Source organism: Rhinopithecus bieti, unplaced genomic scaffold (genome assembly GCF_001698545.2).
Source record: "Rhinopithecus bieti isolate Rb0 unplaced genomic scaffold, ASM169854v2 scaffold_10620, whole genome shotgun sequence".
NCBI lineage: Eukaryota > Metazoa > Chordata > Mammalia > Primates > Cercopithecidae > Rhinopithecus > Rhinopithecus bieti.
In genome coordinates this window covers 171,790-189,173 of record NW_016806453.1, presented here as the reverse complement: position 1 = coordinate 189,173, position 17,384 = coordinate 171,790, and the positions used below count along the sequence as shown (strand labels likewise).

Below are 17,384 nucleotides of genomic sequence, written 5' to 3'. Positions count from 1 at the left end.
TTTTCTGCCCTGCTTTTTCCCCATCTTTGTGGTTTTATCTGCCTCTGGTCGTTGATGATGGTAAGGTACTGATGGGGTTTTGGTGTGGGTGTCCTTCCTGTTTGTTAGTTTTCCTTCTAACAGTCAGGACCCTCAGCTGTAGGTCTGTTGGAGATTGCCTGAGGTCCACTCCAGACCCTGTTTGCCTGGGTGTCAGCAGCAGAGGCTGCAGAAGATAGAATACTGCTGAACAGCGAGTGTACCTGTCTGATTCTTGCTTTGGAAGTTTCCTCTCAGGGGTGTACTCCACCGTGTGAGGTGTGGGGTGTCGGTCTGCCCCTAGTGGAGGATGTCTCCCAGTTAGGCTGCTCAGGGGTCAGGAACCCACTTGAGCAGGCAGTCTGTCCGTTCTCAGATCTCAACTTCCGTGTTGGGAGATCCACTGCTCTCTTCAATGCTGTCAGACAGAGTCGTTTGCATCTGCAGAGGTTTCTGCTGCTTTTTTTGTTGTCGTTGTTGTTGTTGTTGTTTAGCTGTGCCCTGTCCCCAGAGGTGGAGTCTACAGAGACTGGAAGGCCTCCTTGAGCTGCTGTGATCTCCACCCAGTCCGATCTTCCCAGGGCTTTGTTTACCTACTTAAGCCTCAGCATTGGCGGGCACCCCTCCCCCAGCCTCACTGCTGCCTTGCAGTTAGATTGCAGACTGTTGTGCTAGCAATGAGGAAGGCTCCGTGGGTGTGGGACCCTCCCGGTCAGGTGTGGGATATAATCTCCTGGTGTGCCCGTTTGCTTAAAGCTCAGTATTGGGGTGGGAGTTACCCGATTTTCCAGGTGTTGTGTGTCTCAGTTCCCCTGGCTAGGAAAAGGGATTCCCCTCCCCCTTGCACTTCCCAGGTGAGGCGATGCCTCGCCCTGCTTCAGCTCTCACTGGTCAGGCTGCAACAGCTGACCAGTACCAATTGTCCGGCACTCCCTAGTGAGATGACCCCAGTACTTCAGTTGAAAATGCAGAAATCACTGGTCTTCTGTGTCGCTCGCGCTGGGAGCTGGAGACTGGAGCTATTCCTATTCGGCCATCTTGCTCTGCCTCCCCATGTTTTTATGTGACCATACATTTTTGTTTCTCTGGGATAGACATCCAAGTATGTGATTACTAGGTTACATGTAAGTGCATGTTTAGTTTTATAAGAAACTGCTAAACTGTTTTTCGTAGTAGCTGTACAATTTTACATTCTTACCAGCAATGTGTGAGAGGTTCAGTTTTTCTACATCCTTGCCAGCATTTGGTGGTGTAATTATTTCTTATTTTATCTGTTGTAATAGGTATGTATTAATAGCTAATCATGGTTTTAATATTTATTTTTTATTTTTGAATTTTTTTCTCTGCTGTTTGAATCAGCATCATCATGGTTTTAATTGGTGTTTCCCTAAAGGTTAATGATGTCAAACACCTCTCCATATGCTTATTTGCCACCTGTATGTCTTTTTGGTGAAATATCAGTTCATATCTTGTGCCATTTTGTAATGGATCTCAGTGATATTTGTGAAGTTTGGGCATTTTTATTTTTTAAGGCCCCACCCTAAATCATATTGCTATATACTGAAATATACTACAGTCCATATCCAACACAGTCCATACTTAAGGGTTGGATGATAGTTAATTAGTTAATATAGTGGCATGTTTTATAGATATTTAGGTTAACATTAATTTTGATTTTGTACTTTTCATATTTTGGAAACCTAAATTATCTTTTTCTAGACTCTTGAAAAGCTTGTTGGTGTTATGCTCATAGTACTAATTATAAATTGCCCTGCTGACATCAGCTTGATTGGGCAAATTATTCAGCCCTTTAATTCTCACTTTTTAAATCTATAAATAGGGATAATACTAGTAATTAAGATCAGACAGATGTTGTAAGTAATGTGTGAAAAATACATAGCACAGTTCTTGCACAAAATATGTACTTGGTATATTTTAGCTATGGTATTTATTTTTGTATGGCTACTGAATGGATTTCATAATACTGCTGTCTTTTCTGAGAGAACTCAGGTTAGTAGAGGACATGGAGGATATCTTCTGTGTTTATTAGCATTCAGATTTTCCGTTATGCAGAGCCAGTTTTCCCCTGAAAAGCACTGGTGCTCAAGCTAGAGCAGTTGCTTTCTTCGTGAGCAGTTTTCAAAATTCCACGTATTTTTATATGGATTTGTCTAGTTACTAATCTATAAATGACACTTATCTGTATGTCCTTTAAGTTTGACTCTCTTTTACCTTATTTTTTAAAGACAGGAGTCTCACTCTGTCACTCAGGCTGGAATGCAGTGGCATAATCATAGCTCAATGCAGGCTTGAGCTTCTGAGCTCAAGCGATCTTCCTGCCTCAGCCTCCCAAGTGCTAGGTCTACAAGCACGTGCCACCATGCCTGGCTAATTAATTTTTCTTTTTCTTTTTTTTTTCTGTAGAGACAGAGTCCTGCTATGTTTCCTAGGGTGGTCTTGAACTTCTAGCTTCAAGCGATTCTCCTATCTAGACCTCCCAAAGTACTGGGATTATAGGTGTGAGCTACCTCGCCTGGCCTTTGCTTTGATTCTGTTTTAAATAAACTACAACTGTCTGTACAAAAAAGAGGTGTTTTCAGAACTGGTTTGTCTGTATGTGACATTCAGATTCTGCCTCACAAAACAGTATTTTTATAGAAAAAAATTCAGTATTTACTACGAGGAAAAGTCACGCTTTTAAATCAGTTACCTCACGGGGATGCTTGAAAACATTTTGGTACATATTCTTAGCTCTTTAGGGTTAAACAAACAGATTTTCAAATGCTGCCTACATAGAGGAGTAAGAAACATTCATTTGACAAAAAAACCCCAAAAACAAACAAACACCCCAAAACCCCCAGGAAAATGTATTGAGTGCTTATTATGAGTTAAGAACTAGGTTGAACAGTGGAGGTAAAGACAAGTAAGTAAACAGTTGCTATACAGCATGATAAAGTGTTTATTAGAGCCACGTCCAAGGTGTCATGGGCAAATACAGAAAAGCAAACAACTCAAGAAAGCAGGTGAGTGTATATTACATTTAGGAAACCACATGTGGCTGAGTGTGCTTGGAGCAAATACAGGCAGAGGCCAGATCATGAAGTGCTTTGTATGTCACTTTCAGGGCTGAGTTTTTTATTATTATTATTATTTTTTATCTTTTAGAAGATGGGGAGTTTTGAAGAAATTTTAGGGAGGGTATGTGTTAGAGAGATCCCTTTGACTGCAGTGTGAAGGATAAATTGGGGAAGGATTAAGTTTGAGGGGGAGACTGGAAGCAGAAATGAAACTCTTTAACTTTGTACTATGTACATCGCTGAAGTAAGTCTGATTTTTCCTCTCCTAGCTCGTAATTGTAGCTGTTGCTTCTTCTGACTCTGCCCTCTTTAATGGTGGGTTGATTCTTGGATGATTATGGTTTGAATGCAGTTTGATTTGGAGTAACCTCAAAGAGCTTAAGTCTAGTGTGACTGGATTAGAGCAGACAAATAGAATCAAAGTGTATTTGTTCTTTCAACAACTTTTCTTGAATTCTGAATTTGTGCAGATGACATATCAAGACACTGCTAATCTGGCCTCTGCTAAACTGTTTTCACTAAAACTGTTCTCACCAATGTCACCATAACCTCTTTTTCTTGAAGTAATGGCCCTTTTTTGGTCCTTATTTTCCTGGATCTCTCTATAGTATACAATACCGTTGACTACTTCATCCTTGAATGTTAATTTTCCTTTAGCTTCAGTGACACATTTGGTAGTCTCCTCTCCTTAGCTATACAGCCATAACCTTCATTTAAATCACATTATTTCTTACCTAGACTATTGCAATAGACTCCTGAATGTTTTACTTGCAACCTCACCTACTCTCCAGATGCAGACAAAATGATCTTTCTTACATTACTTCTCTGTACAGCCACCTTTAGTTGCTCCCCATGGCCCGTAAGATTAAGGGCAAACTCAGCATGTCAAACAAGACTTGCCTCAATATCCCTGCCATGCCAGTCTCCAGTCCACCAATCTCTTGCCACTGACCTGCAATTTTTTTCTGTCCCCCACGTTTTTCTCCTTTCTCCCTCCCACCCACTTTCTCTTTCCCCCTTTTCCTCTTGGGCTTTGCACAAGCTGCTGCCTCTACCTAAAATATTACTTCTCTAAAGAATTTCTCTTCCTAGCAGTTCCTGCCTCAGTCTTTCAGCATGCCAGATGATGTTTCATCTCCTACTGGAAGCCTGGATTCCCCTCATTCAGCCTTCCAATCTTGAATGAGTGTCAGTACTATGGGTTGCATAGCTTCATACACTTCTGCTAGCATAGCACATAATCTAATATCAGTTGACTTATGAAGGCCACTGAAATGATTTGGACACATTTGCTTATAAGGGCTTTATAAGATTTTTACCAAAATGAAATCACAAAATTAAAAAAAAATTTGTGGGAAACTTGAAGATCCCCAAGATCTTCAGATGCTAGTGTGAGAAACGCAGCTGTAGAAGGATAGGAAATGTGGGAATCAAGTGAGAGACTGGGAGTAAACACATAGATTAAGTTGGCATATTAATTTTATTAATTTGAATGGTAAGAGGTATTGAGAGCTAAATGTGCTAAATTGTTATGATAACCTAAGAGGCAAATTTAACAGATGAAGAAATATCGCCATGGAGAGGTTAAGTGATTCACCTCTGGTTATACAGCCAGTAAGTAGATCTAGAGCTTGTGTTCCTAGCATCTTTCCTGTTGAATTCTTTCACACAGAAACTATGATACTATCCTAAGCCATCTCTCTGTATTAAATATAGATAATTCCTTAGTTGACCTTTTGGCCCTTGGAACACTATCAACCAATATGTGATATCAGGAGTTTTTATTAAAAGTATGTGGTAATTATCATCTCTATTAAATAATACCTCATCTTTTAGTCCTTCTCTAGAAATTTAACAACCACATCTTGTTTGAATTGACTATAGGTCAGTTAGTGAAGTGCTATCTGGCAGTCTGAGCAGGTCTGGAAACGTGGCCTACTGAAGTGTGGTTGACCTCCCTTTGACAGTTCATTGTAACTTTGGAAGGATTATATCCAAATATTTTAAGTGCAAAAGAAAAATGTTACCTTGCTCACTGTGCAGGAATAGTAAACAATAAGATCACTCCTCTTCAAATTTTTTCGAAGTATTTTATTTACTAGTATGTAGGAGAGAACGTATTTACAATCAGGTCTAGATAGGTACTAATAAAAGGATGAATTAAGGTTAAAAATGTCTGTGGGTCCTAGTAAATTATATTGGCACACTTTTGGACTGAGAGTGGATTATTTTTTTCTCCATGTACAGATGGATTCTGTCTAATAGAAGAGATAGACCTGGAAGGAAGCAAATAGGAACAGTTCATTGTGTATAAAGTATGTATCAAGTACTCTTTGTGGATGCAGAGAGTTAGTAAATTATTTGTTTTAATCTCATTCCTGTGATGAATAAATTGTAATTTTGAGTGAGAATTAATTTTCAGGCCCTATATATAAGTTAGTTTACTTTTTTTTTGTTTGTTTGCTTGAGACAGAGTCTTGCTCTGTCACCCAGGCTGGAGTGCAGTGGCACAATCTCCGCTCACCACAACATCCTCCTCCCCAGTTCAAGTGATTCTCATTGCCTCAGCTTCCTGAGTAGCTGGGCTTACAGGCGGTTGGTACCACACCTGGCTAACTTTCTTGTATTTTTAGTAGAGATGGTGTTTTGCCATGTTGGCCACACTGGTCTCAAACTCCTGACCTCAAGTGATCCGCCCGTCTCGGCCTCCAAAAAGGATTGCAGGTGTGAGCCATAGCAGCTGGCTACTTTTAAAAACACTCTTTGCATATATGCTATATGGTCAGGGATTTTATTAGTTCCTTACCTTGTTGTTTGAGCCATAGAGCTAAGAACATACTTGGTCCCTTATCTTAACATTGCATGTCCTAAATTTTGTTTTGAGAGAGGATAACAGATGCATCTACTCATCTTTGGCCTCCTGTCTTTCTCCTTTCTTGACATTTACACACAAACTTTGCCCATGGGAAGTTTAGTCCCTTTCCCAGATTTCTGAGGATTTGTTTTCAGGACGCTTACATTTTCATGATCACTTCTTTCTCTGTAATATGGTTCTAGTAAATTTCCGATGGCCACAGTTGCCTCCTTATTTCTTGCCATTACTGTCTTCTCTGTCTTCACTGCAGGCTTCACCCCACACTTAGAACAGCCCAATATTTCCTTTATTTCCCAAAGCACTACTAATATTATGGGTAGTAGGTATTTACTGTAATTTAAGGGTTCATCAAACAGGCCCGCCATCTTAATGTAGCTGCATGTAGGATTATCTGTTTACAGTGACTAGGTCCTTGTATAATCTTATACCAAACCCATTGGTCAAAGAGCTTTGGTCTTTGCTAGAGCTTGGGGGTTAATACATCCATCTGATTTATGGTTCAGGGTGTCATTAGAGACAATTTTACTTGTTCTGTGCCACAATCACAGAAAAATATTTTGGAGAAGATAGATTGCAGGCTGTGTTATGAAAAAGTGATGATAACTTTCTGACTGTAATCGGTTGGTTGTTGCCAAAAATTAATTCAGTTTGTCAGACAAGTAATTTTTAAAAATGGAAAGTGAAGAAAGTTGATTTGTTTATTTTAGCTCTTCCTACCCCATACTACAAGGAGAGGCATATTTTATGTTGTGATTAATTATAGAGGACTTGGAGTCAGATCAATCATTATTTTAAGTATGCCTATTCAACTTCCTGGCCAAATAACTCTGACAACTTATTTAACCTTTCTGAATCTCAGTTTTCTCATCAGCAAAATGGAGATAATATAGGTTGAATATTTCTTATCCAAAATGCTAGAAGTGTTTCAGATTTTTTTTTTTGATTTTGGAATATTTGCATATACATAATGAGAAATCTTGGAGATGGGACCCAAGTCTAAACATGAAATTCATTTGTGTTCATATACACCTTATACACGTAGCCTGAAGGTATTTTTTATACAATATTTTAGAATAGTTTTGTACAGTAAACAAAGTCTGTGTATGTTAAACTGTCAGAAAGCAAATATGTCAGGTGTTGAATTTTCCACTCGTGGTGTCATATTGGTACTTAAAAGCTTTTGGATATTAGAGCATTGCAGATATTGGATTTTTGGACTAGAGATGTTCAACCTGTGGTAGGGCCTATTTCACAGGGCTATTGTGAAAATCTAAAGAAATGATGGCCATCTAAAGAGATACAAAGTACTTCACACAGTGCCTTATGTATGGACACATCAGTAAATGGTAGCAGAATTATACTGCTTAGTTTTAATATTGGAAAAAAATTTTATATGAATGTTATAAGGTAATTATGGGTGTTTTTCAAGTCCTGTGCAAAGATATATGTAAGGCCAACTAACAGGGTTTATTCTGTGTCCTTCAACTTTAGCTGTGACAGTATTTACTTGACTTACATTTAGGAAAAGTTTTTCCATTCTGAAGTTTTATAATAAAAGTCAAGTTTCTATGACATACTTGTAATTTGTATGAACCATTGACCAAGGAAAAGAATGGTTTTAGTGTACGTTAACAATGTGTTTTTACTACATTACTTGTGAATGTCATACTTGTGTCAAAAATTGAGATGATGTCATAAAATTATATAGATAACCATTTAATAGCTGAGCATAATTTGATTAAGAATAATTGATGTAGAATATATGAATTTTTAGATAGGTAAATAACATATTAGGACTGCACAGGAGGAAATAAATGATACTTATTAGAAATGTTTTATTCACCTCTACTTGTTTAAAATAAATGTTATTTTTATGTATTTGTTCTGTTAAACTGAAATGAAATAAGGCGTATTTGAAGTTAGAATTTAAGTTATTGGGGAAATGAGGTTAATTTACTCTCTGAAATATTTTAGGACATAATTTACAACAACTACTTGATTGAATTTGAAATTTCATCTCTACTAGCAAAGCATCAAAGTTTTTTGACTTTTCACAAAGTTTTTGTGTTATATATTTTTTCTCTTAACTTTCTGTTGAGCAGTAATAGATCCAAACACACACACAGAAATATATAGCTTAATAAATTTTGACAAACTGTCACACCTGTGTAATAGCATCCAGATAAAAAAGCAGAATGTGGCCAGGTGCTCACGCCTGTAATCTCAACACTCCAAGGCAGGCGGATCACAAGGTCAGGAGTTCAAGACCAGCCTGACCAACATGGTGAAGCCCCCATCTCTACTAAAATACAAAATTAGCCAGGCGTGGTGGTGCGTGCCTGTAATCCCAGCTACTCAGAAGGCTGAGGCAGGAGAATCACTTGAACCCAGGAGGCGCAGGTTGCAGTGAGTCAAGATCATGCCAGTGCACTCCAGCCTGGGTGACAGAGTGACACTCCATCTCAAAAAAAGAAAAAAAAAGGAAAAAAAAGCAGCAGAATGTTACCAGTACTCCAGAAACCCTCTTGGCATCCCTGGTAATGAATATAGTGAAGTGTATTTACTATCTTGACTTCTAGTAAATACAAAACTTTTGCCTGTTTTTGTATTTTAGGTAAATTGACCTATATATATTCTTTAGTGTTTGGCTGTTTTTGTTCACCATTATGCTTGCAACATTGATACATACCGTTGGTTATAGATGTAGATCATTCGTTATCATTTTTATGTAATATTTCATTGTATAAATATGTCACAACTTATATATCCTATCTACTGTTGATGAGCGTTTAAGTAGTTTCTAGTCTGGGTGTTTTAGTACTGCAGTGAGCATGGTAACACATTTTTGTGTGCTATTTTTGTAAATACATATCTATGTATTTGTGTTGGGTCTGTATCTGGGATATTAACTGTAAAATCATAGGATATATGCATATTTAACCTTAGTAGACACTGTTGTGTGGTTTAGTAGACACTGTTGTATGGTTTTCACTTCATACTTCCAGTAGCAGTGTATGAGACTTCTTATTACTCTATATCCTTGTCAACACTTATTTTCTGTTTTTAAAAATGGTGCATAAATTAGGTCAACTGGTAATATTTTCATTAATTTGTAAGATATACCATGATAAATCAAATTTGATAGCAGTTTGTAGCTAACAATCCATGTTAAGCCAGCCTTTGTAAGTGAAGAAATAAAAAATGTAAATGTTATTGTCATATGGCCAAGGATAAAAAGATGGGGTTGTTCTATGTAGTTCCTATTGAGTTCATGAAAATATAAATGTATTAATTTTTCTCCCATAGACGGCAACACTTAGGAAAAAATAAACCATTGTATTATAAAAGTACTACTACTATTATTATTACTATTACTATTAACCCTTCATCATATGGGAAGACAAAGGGAAAAAAGGTTTTGGAATGATATTCTCAAACCTGCATTTGGAATAAAAGGTAATTTTAGAAAAATGTCTCCTAAAGTCTATTTCCATATGTGAAATATTCCATAAAGCCTGTCCTTTTGTTGAACATAGATATTTTAAAATCCTGCAATATAATCTTAAAGTCACATTCAAAATAGGTTGATATTAATAGTTTGCTTTTGTATCATAGATATACCTTATTAATACGTAATATTCATCTAATATCTTATAGTATTAATAATCTAAAGATGTATCACATTAATTTTTTTCCAGGTATAACACTGATGCATGTTTATTGATAGAAAATATAGACTAGTATAAAGAAGTAAAATGTGTCAAATTTTACTATCCAGTGATAACCACTATTAATAATTGTTTTACATCCTTATAATCTTTAAAATGCATGTATAGAGAGCTATAAATAGTACATTTTGCAGTAATACTATATGTGCTGTATAGTAACTTGCTTTTTTCTCACTTATATAGGTCAGTTATTTTCTGTATCCTTTTATGTTAAGAACATGATTTTAAATGGTTATTTCTAATTTCTCAAATAAAGCTATAATGATGGTCTTTGTACCTAAATCTTTGTAAGTATCTCTGATTATTTCTTCAAAATATATTACTCAGAAGGAAGTACTGGATGAAAGGCTATAATATTTTATTTAAATGATTTTGAGATCCATTACAAGAATGTTATGATATGCTTTCCCAAGAGCGATATGTAAGTGGAAATTCTTGTAAATACTAGGTTATATCATTACAAAATAATTTGATAGTTATTAATGATCCAATTTCTTTCATTGTTAGTGATATTGAATGCTTTTCTTCTTTATGTTTATTGGCTGTTTGCATTTTTAAAAAAATTTTATGGTCATATTGCTGCCCAGATTTCTTATTGGTTATTTATCTTTTCTTAATTGGGGAAAAGCTTATTATGTATTAACAATAGTAAACCTTTGCCATGTTTACTGGTAATACTGCATTTTCTTTGAGTTTGACATTTACTTTTCAAATGTGTTTATAGTATGAGTTTATCTTCAGACATTTACACATATTCATGTTACCAAATTCTTCAGTCTTTTTCTTATTTGTTACTTTCTTTGGTATTGAATTTAAGATGGTTTTCCCAACCTAAAGTTTAGATAGTCCCTTATATTTTCCTCTAATTTTCTTTACTTTTCTTTCTTTTTTTTGAGTCGGAGTTTCGCTCTTGTTGCCCAGGCTGGAGTACAGTGGCGCCATCTCGGCTCACCACAACCTCCGCCTCCCGGGTTCAAGCAATTCTCCTGCCTCAGCCTCCTGAGTAGCTGGGATTACAGACGTGTGCCAACATGCCTGGCTAATTTTGTATTTCTAGTAGCGATGGGGTTTCTCCATGTTGATCAGGCTGGTCTCGAACTCCTGACCTCAGGTGATCTGCCCTCCTCAGCCTCCCAAAGTGCTGGGATTACAAGCGTGAGCCACCGTGCCTGGCCCCTCCTCTAATTTTCTGATAGTTCTCTGGACTTACATTAAACTCCATCTAGAATTTGGGCTTATGAAAGGTGTGAGGTAGCAGTATTAATTTTTAAGTTATTGTGATTTTCACATATATACTTCATTTTGGATGCAGTAACTGCTCCCCCAATCTCTGCCATTTGTCTGCCTTTTCAAACATTTCTTGTCTATTCTAGTCCTTTTGTTCTACAGATACATTTTAGAATCATTGTATCAGGTTCACTATCAAGACACAAAACAAAAACAGCATCACCACAAAGAAAACCCAAAAATAGTCATGGATTTTTGATTGGCAACTTAAGTTAGTTCAAGAGTTTTGACATCTTTACCATATTGTCTACCATCTAGGACTGTGACTGGTTGTTAGATTTGTTTAATCTTTTCCCCCCGATATTTGTCAGTAAAACTTTAGAGTTTTCTTCATATGAGACTCACAGAGTTGCTTTATCTTAGAAAGTTTGAACTTTTTTTGGTATTATGAATGGTGTCTTTTTAAAATTTATTTTATCTGATTACTTTGGGTAATATAATCAATTTAATAATTGTCCACCTTACTGAAGTTAATTATAAAAACTTTTGAGTTGGTTCCCTTGGGTTTTCTAGGCATATACATTGGTATGCACACTGCTTCTCTGCCCTTTTTATTGCATTGGCAACAATATTAAATTAGTTATCATAAGGCACTCTTGATTATTCCTGATTTTATTGGGAATGACTGTAGTATTTTGCAATTCAATAAATATTTATTAAGTACCTACTACATGACAGGCATTATTTTAAATATGAGAGATAAAATGATGAGAAAAACAGTTATAATTTAAGCCCCTGAGTTTACAACCTAGTGGAAATTGTGGTCAAAGAGTTATCTTAATAAATACAAAAGTGTAAATATGTAAGTTTAGAGTTGATAGATTGGGACTTTTGTTGTCAATTTCCTTTTAAATTTAGCTCATTGTAAGGAAGCCTAAGTTTCCAACTACAAAGCATTTAGGTCCTTATTAGAGAATATGCCTGTGAGGAAAGTTGAAATGAAGTCAAAGTATTAATCACAATGAAATGGTTATTTTGTGTTTATAAGCAAAGACAAAATAAAACTTAAACAGAAAACCCGCCTCATCTATTTTTGACACCGGTGTCTCTGCTTTTAAGGCTCTATTTCCTGGAGTTAAATATTGTAGTAACACAGTCTTCCAGGAGCTTTCTTTTGGTCTTTAAGAGAGAGACTAAAAGAAAAAAAATGTGAGGGAAGTGGCAATAGCTGCTTCGGCATTTATTCCATGTTATTTTGAGTTTTAAGCAAATAGACAAAATAAAAACATCATTTCTCTGATGATTTCTTTAAAACCTTTGCGTTTTTTTCTTCTTGTTGCTGAGCCCTTGAAGTTCATACGTTTTTCATATTGCTTTTTTTTCTTTTAAAATAATTTGGATGTCTTTTAATGACCTTTTTTTTTTTTTTTTTTTTTTTTTTTGGAGACGGGAAGTCTCACTCTCGTCATCAGGCTGGAGTGTGCAGTGGCATTATCTCGGCTCACTGCAACCTCTGCCTCCTGGGTTCAAGTGCTTCTCCTGCCTCAGACCTCCTGAGTAGCTGGGGTACTTACAGGTGTGTGCCACTATGCCCGGCTAATTTTTGTATTAGTAGAGATGGGGTTTCACCTGATAGCCAGGATGGTCTCGATCTCCTGACCTTGTGATCCGCCCACCTCAGCCTCCCAAAGTGCTGGGATTACAGGTGTGAGCGACTGCAGCCGGCCTTAATGAGTACTTTTCATTGCTTCTGAAGAACTCAGTGGGACTCAAGAGCCTGTTGAGAAATTCATTATTAAAACTGTTAATTATAAAGTTACTGAAATTTCAGACTTCTTAATTTGGGATAACCATCTAAATTAACAATAGCTGGCTACAAACTACTTATGGAATGATATTGTTGAAGTTTGGGGGAGCAATAGTTCTTAGCATAGAAACAATAATGTTCAGAAACCACCTCTTGCCTCTCTCTGCAGATCCAACCCAATGTCCATTCAAACTTAGGCAAAGGGAAAAAAATGACTGCACATCTTTCCCTTCTTTTGTTTTCCCTCCTCTGCTATGCCAGAACTTGCTGGAAATTGTCCAAATCACCACTGTTGATAGCTGTCATTTAGTCAATCTGTGGGATATGTTTGAGTAGGTGATGGGCATGGGAATATATGATATAGGATGGGGATGGGGATATATGATATATGGAGATATAGGATGGGGATGGGAATATTTGGGGATATAGGATATAGAATGGGGATAGGGCTATAAGATGAGGAAGAACTTTTTTTTTTTGAAGTGGACTCTACACTGGTTTTAGCTTCACGTTTGAGCTTCTAGTTATTAGGAGCTCAATGTCTTTTTAAAAATAGTGTGGGGATAGACAGAAAACAGCATTTCTATGAGGATGGAGTGAAAGAATAAATGAACACAAGCCTTTGTAATGTGCTAAATTGTCATTTTTTGTTGTTATTTAGCTCTGCATCCCAGTGTCTTTTTCTGTAATCTGACTTATCACTTTGTTTTCTAATCTATAATTTTTTTTTCTGAAGGAATTTGTGCAGTCAAACTAAGCATTAAATCCTTCAAGGAATTAGAAGATAATTCTCAAGAGAAAATAATTGCCAGGGACATGGAGAGTTGACAAGAAATTCCCTTCTGAGTTTATTTTTTTCTTTTCCTACTTTGAGCCCTGCTATCCCTATTTTTAAAGGAATCTCTTCTGAAGTTAAATAGTAGCAAAGTCTTCCAGAGGCTTTCTTTTAGTCTTTGAGACTAAAAAATGCAAGGGAAAGTGGTAGCAGCTGCTTAGGCATTTGTTCCATGTTTTTAGAGATTGTCTTCTCTCTTTGAGAATTCTTCAGTGCACTTAGGGAAACTTATATTTTGTTTGTTATACATACTGATCAACTAGATTTTTTAAAAAAGAGAACAGTTTTTTTTTTTCAGTCTGATTATAAAAGGAATACACATGAATACTTAAGATAGGAAGAATGTACAATAGAATAACAGAACTTCATCTCTAATGTTTGTAAATATATATCATTGTTTGTTAAAGGTCAGTGTTTATGCTTCTGGTTATTTTATTTTCATTGCATAGATGTATTTTGTTTTTTTACAAAACTGGTGCAACAGTACATTTTAAAATTTGATCACTGCTTAATTTTTTGTTTATAAATACAGTACTTTTTATATGTAATTTTAAATAGCTATATGATATTCAATCATACACATGAATTTTAATTTATTTAATCATCCCTTCATTATTGGAAATTTAAATTATTTTAAGATTTTTACTGTTATAAACAGGCAGTGACAAACATCCTAGCACATAAATCTTCGTAGAAATCTGTGATTATTCCCTTGGAAGACATTCCCTTCAAGTGAAATTATGGAAGCATGAAAGTTTTAAAACTTTTTTTCAGATACACACAGACACACACACACATACATGTATATCTTGTATCTACACGCACACACATGTACACACACACACATAACCACATAGCTCTATGGAAAGGTTAAATTAATTTATATCTCAAGGTGTAAGGGTATATATTTCCCTAAAGATCATCAATATTAAGTTTGATGAAATTTTTTACGCTTTGCATTTGAATTATACTTCAATGTTGTTTTAATTTCCATTTCTTTGAAGACAGGGAGCATACCTTTTGGTATTACCTTCTGTAATAGAAAGCAGAATCTTACCTATAAAATTTTATTGGCACTGATAGGGTGCAAAGTAAGTTGGTGGTGGATAGCCAAGAGGCATTGGTGTTGGGGTGGGACCTGAGGAGCAACACATGCTGAATGTTTCTCAGCTAAGAAACTCAGATAGCTCACTGCTTCTCCTCCTGAAATTTAAGATGGTGGGGAATACAGATGATTGCTGAAGTTCCTCAGAGTGAGAGAGGAACGGTTTATTTAACTTTCAGCATAGTACCTACCATGTAGCACAGCACTTGGCACTGGGGATGTCTTATGGCTGTGGCTTTGGTTCTTGGAGTTCACTCAGGATAGTTTTTCTGAAACTTTGAGGTTTTACCTCAGGCAAGAAGATCTCAAGTTTCTCCCCCAGGGCTAAGATGAGAGTGGGGATCAATTGGTGACATATAAGCCAGAGCACTTCTCCCTTTGCATCCCCAGCTTCAGAAGATGGACTAAGCCCTCACATGCTGCTTTTCATTTGGACTGAGCCAATTAAACTGACACTGTAGAAGAGAGAACCAGTTTCTGGGAAAGTAAACAGCAGCGTTTATATTAGTATGAGGGTCGTAGGGAGGTGAATTCTTATTCTACCTGTGGTTAACAATGAATATAAATACCCTCTGCCATAGTGCAGTTCTTGTAATTGCATGGCTTGTCAGAGGTCAATTATAGTTTAAATATAAGCTGAGCTGTATAACTATACTAACTGATAATTCATGAGGCCTAGGGGCTAGCTAATACTCATGTGCAACCTTATTTGGAATATTCTATGCACTCTTGCTTTTTTAAATTTTTATTTAAATAATAGTAAGGAGGAAGGCTGAATAGAAGCCCACAGCATTTGTCTCTCCTGTAGGAATACCAAATTTTAACAACTACACAAAAAAGCACCATCACAAGAACCAAAAATGAGAGGCAGAATCATAGTACCTGATTTTAACTTCATATTGCTGAAAGATGCACTGACAAGGGTAGGAAAGATGATCTTGAATCACCAGTGCCACCCCAGCCCCGTTCCCCAGCATTGACTCTGTGGCACAGAGAGTCTGAATTTGGAGGAGGGAGAGCACAGTGCCTGGGTGACTCAGTAAACTCAGCGCTGCCTTGTCATGGTGGTGATCACAGCTATGCTGGGCTCAGCCAGTACCTGTGCATGGAAGGAGCATTTGGACCAGACCTAGTCAGAGGGGAATTGCCCATCCCAATGTTCAGAATTTGAGCTTCTTAGCAGACCTTCCCACTGAGGGCCAAAGTGCTTTGGAGTCTTAGGTAAACTCAAGAGGCAGTCTAGGACACAACGACTGCAATTCCTATGCCACTCCTAGTGCAAGTCTGGGCTTGGAGCCAGTGAACTAGGGTGGCATGTGGCCTAGAGAGACACCAGATGGGGCAGCTAAGGGAGTTCACCATCCCTCTTCCAACCCCAGAGAGTGCAGTTTGCAGCAACAAAAGTGACTCCTTTCTACTTGAGAGGAGAGCAAGGAGTGAAGAGGACTTTGCCTTGCATCTTGGATACCAGCTCAGCCACAGTAGGATAGGGCACTGGGCAGAGTTGTGAGGCCCCCTTTCTGGCCCTAACCGGCCAAAAGAGAACCTGCTGCCTTGAAGGAAAGGACCCAGTCCTGGCAGGATTCATCACCTATTGACTAAAGAGACCTTGGGCCCTGAATAACCAACAGTGATACTAGATCGCATACCATGGATGCTGGGCTCTGAGACGTGCTGGCTTCAGGTGTTATCTAGAACATTTCCAGCGGTGGTGGCAATGGTGAAAGACTCCTTCTGTTTGAGAAAAACAGAGGGGCCACAGTGGGGTAGAGTACCAAGCAGGTTCTTGGACAGCATTTATGGCACTGCCCTGTGCCAGTGGGGAACCCACTGCCCTGTAGGATGAGTCTTAGGCCTGGTAGCATTCACCACAAGCTGAATGAAGAGCCCTTGGGTTTTAAGTGAACATTGGTGGTAGCCTGACAGAACCCCCCATGGACTGGTGGTGGTAGTGGCCACAGGGAGAGTCTCCTCTGCCTTTGGAAAGGGGAAGGAAGAGAAGCAAGGACTTTATCTTGTGGTTTGAGTGCCAGCTTAGCCACGGTAGAATAGAACATCATATAAATCAAGGTTTTTGACTCCAGTCCTTGGATCCCAGTGAGCATTCCTGAACTCATCTAGGGCCTGGGGGAACTCATTGCCCTGAAGGGAGGGGCAAAAATTTGGCTGGCTTTGCCACCTGCTGATTGTAGAGTACTAGGGCCTTGAATGAACATAGGTGGTAGCCAGGTAGTGGTTACAGTGGGCCTTGGGCAGGACCCAGTATTGTGCTGGCTTCAGGTCTGAACCTGCATTGTCCCGGTGGTGGTGGTCACAAGGATGTGTGTGTCCCTAAATCCCCAGTTCAAGGTAGCTTAGCATAGAGAAAGAGACTCAGTTTGTTTGGGAGAAAGTAAGGGAAAATAACAAGAGTCTATGCCTAGTAATCCAGACAATTCTTCCAGATCTTATCCAAGACCACCAAGGTGGTACCTTTATGAGTCTGCAAGAACCACAGTGTTTTTGGGCTTGGGGCCTAAGTCCCTTTGAATACCTGGAAAGTCTTCCCAAGAAGGATGGGCACGAACAAGCCCATACTGCAAAGACTACAATATATACCTAATTCTTTAGTGCCCAGACACCAGTAAACATCTACAAGCATTAAGAGCATCCAGGAAAAAATGACCTCACCCAGTGAACTTAAATAAGGCAGTAGGGACCAATCCTGGAGAA

The 17,384-nt window shown here is 37.8% G+C and overlaps 1 protein-coding gene across 1 annotated transcript in view; it reads left to right on the top strand.

Moving 5' to 3' along the window:
* The window catches only part of LOC108532548 (O-acetyl-ADP-ribose deacetylase MACROD2-like), a 99,407-nt gene extending 95,130 nt beyond the window's left edge, over window positions 1-4,277 (top strand). The window contains exons 4-5 of the mRNA XM_017876674.1: window positions 2,443-2,459; window positions 4,188-4,277. Coding sequence (XP_017732163.1) covers window positions 2,443-2,459; window positions 4,188-4,277 — 107 coding nt within the window. The remainder of the gene's footprint in view (window positions 1-2,442; window positions 2,460-4,187) is intronic.
* The last annotated feature ends 13,107 nt before the right edge of the window (window positions 4,278-17,384 follow it).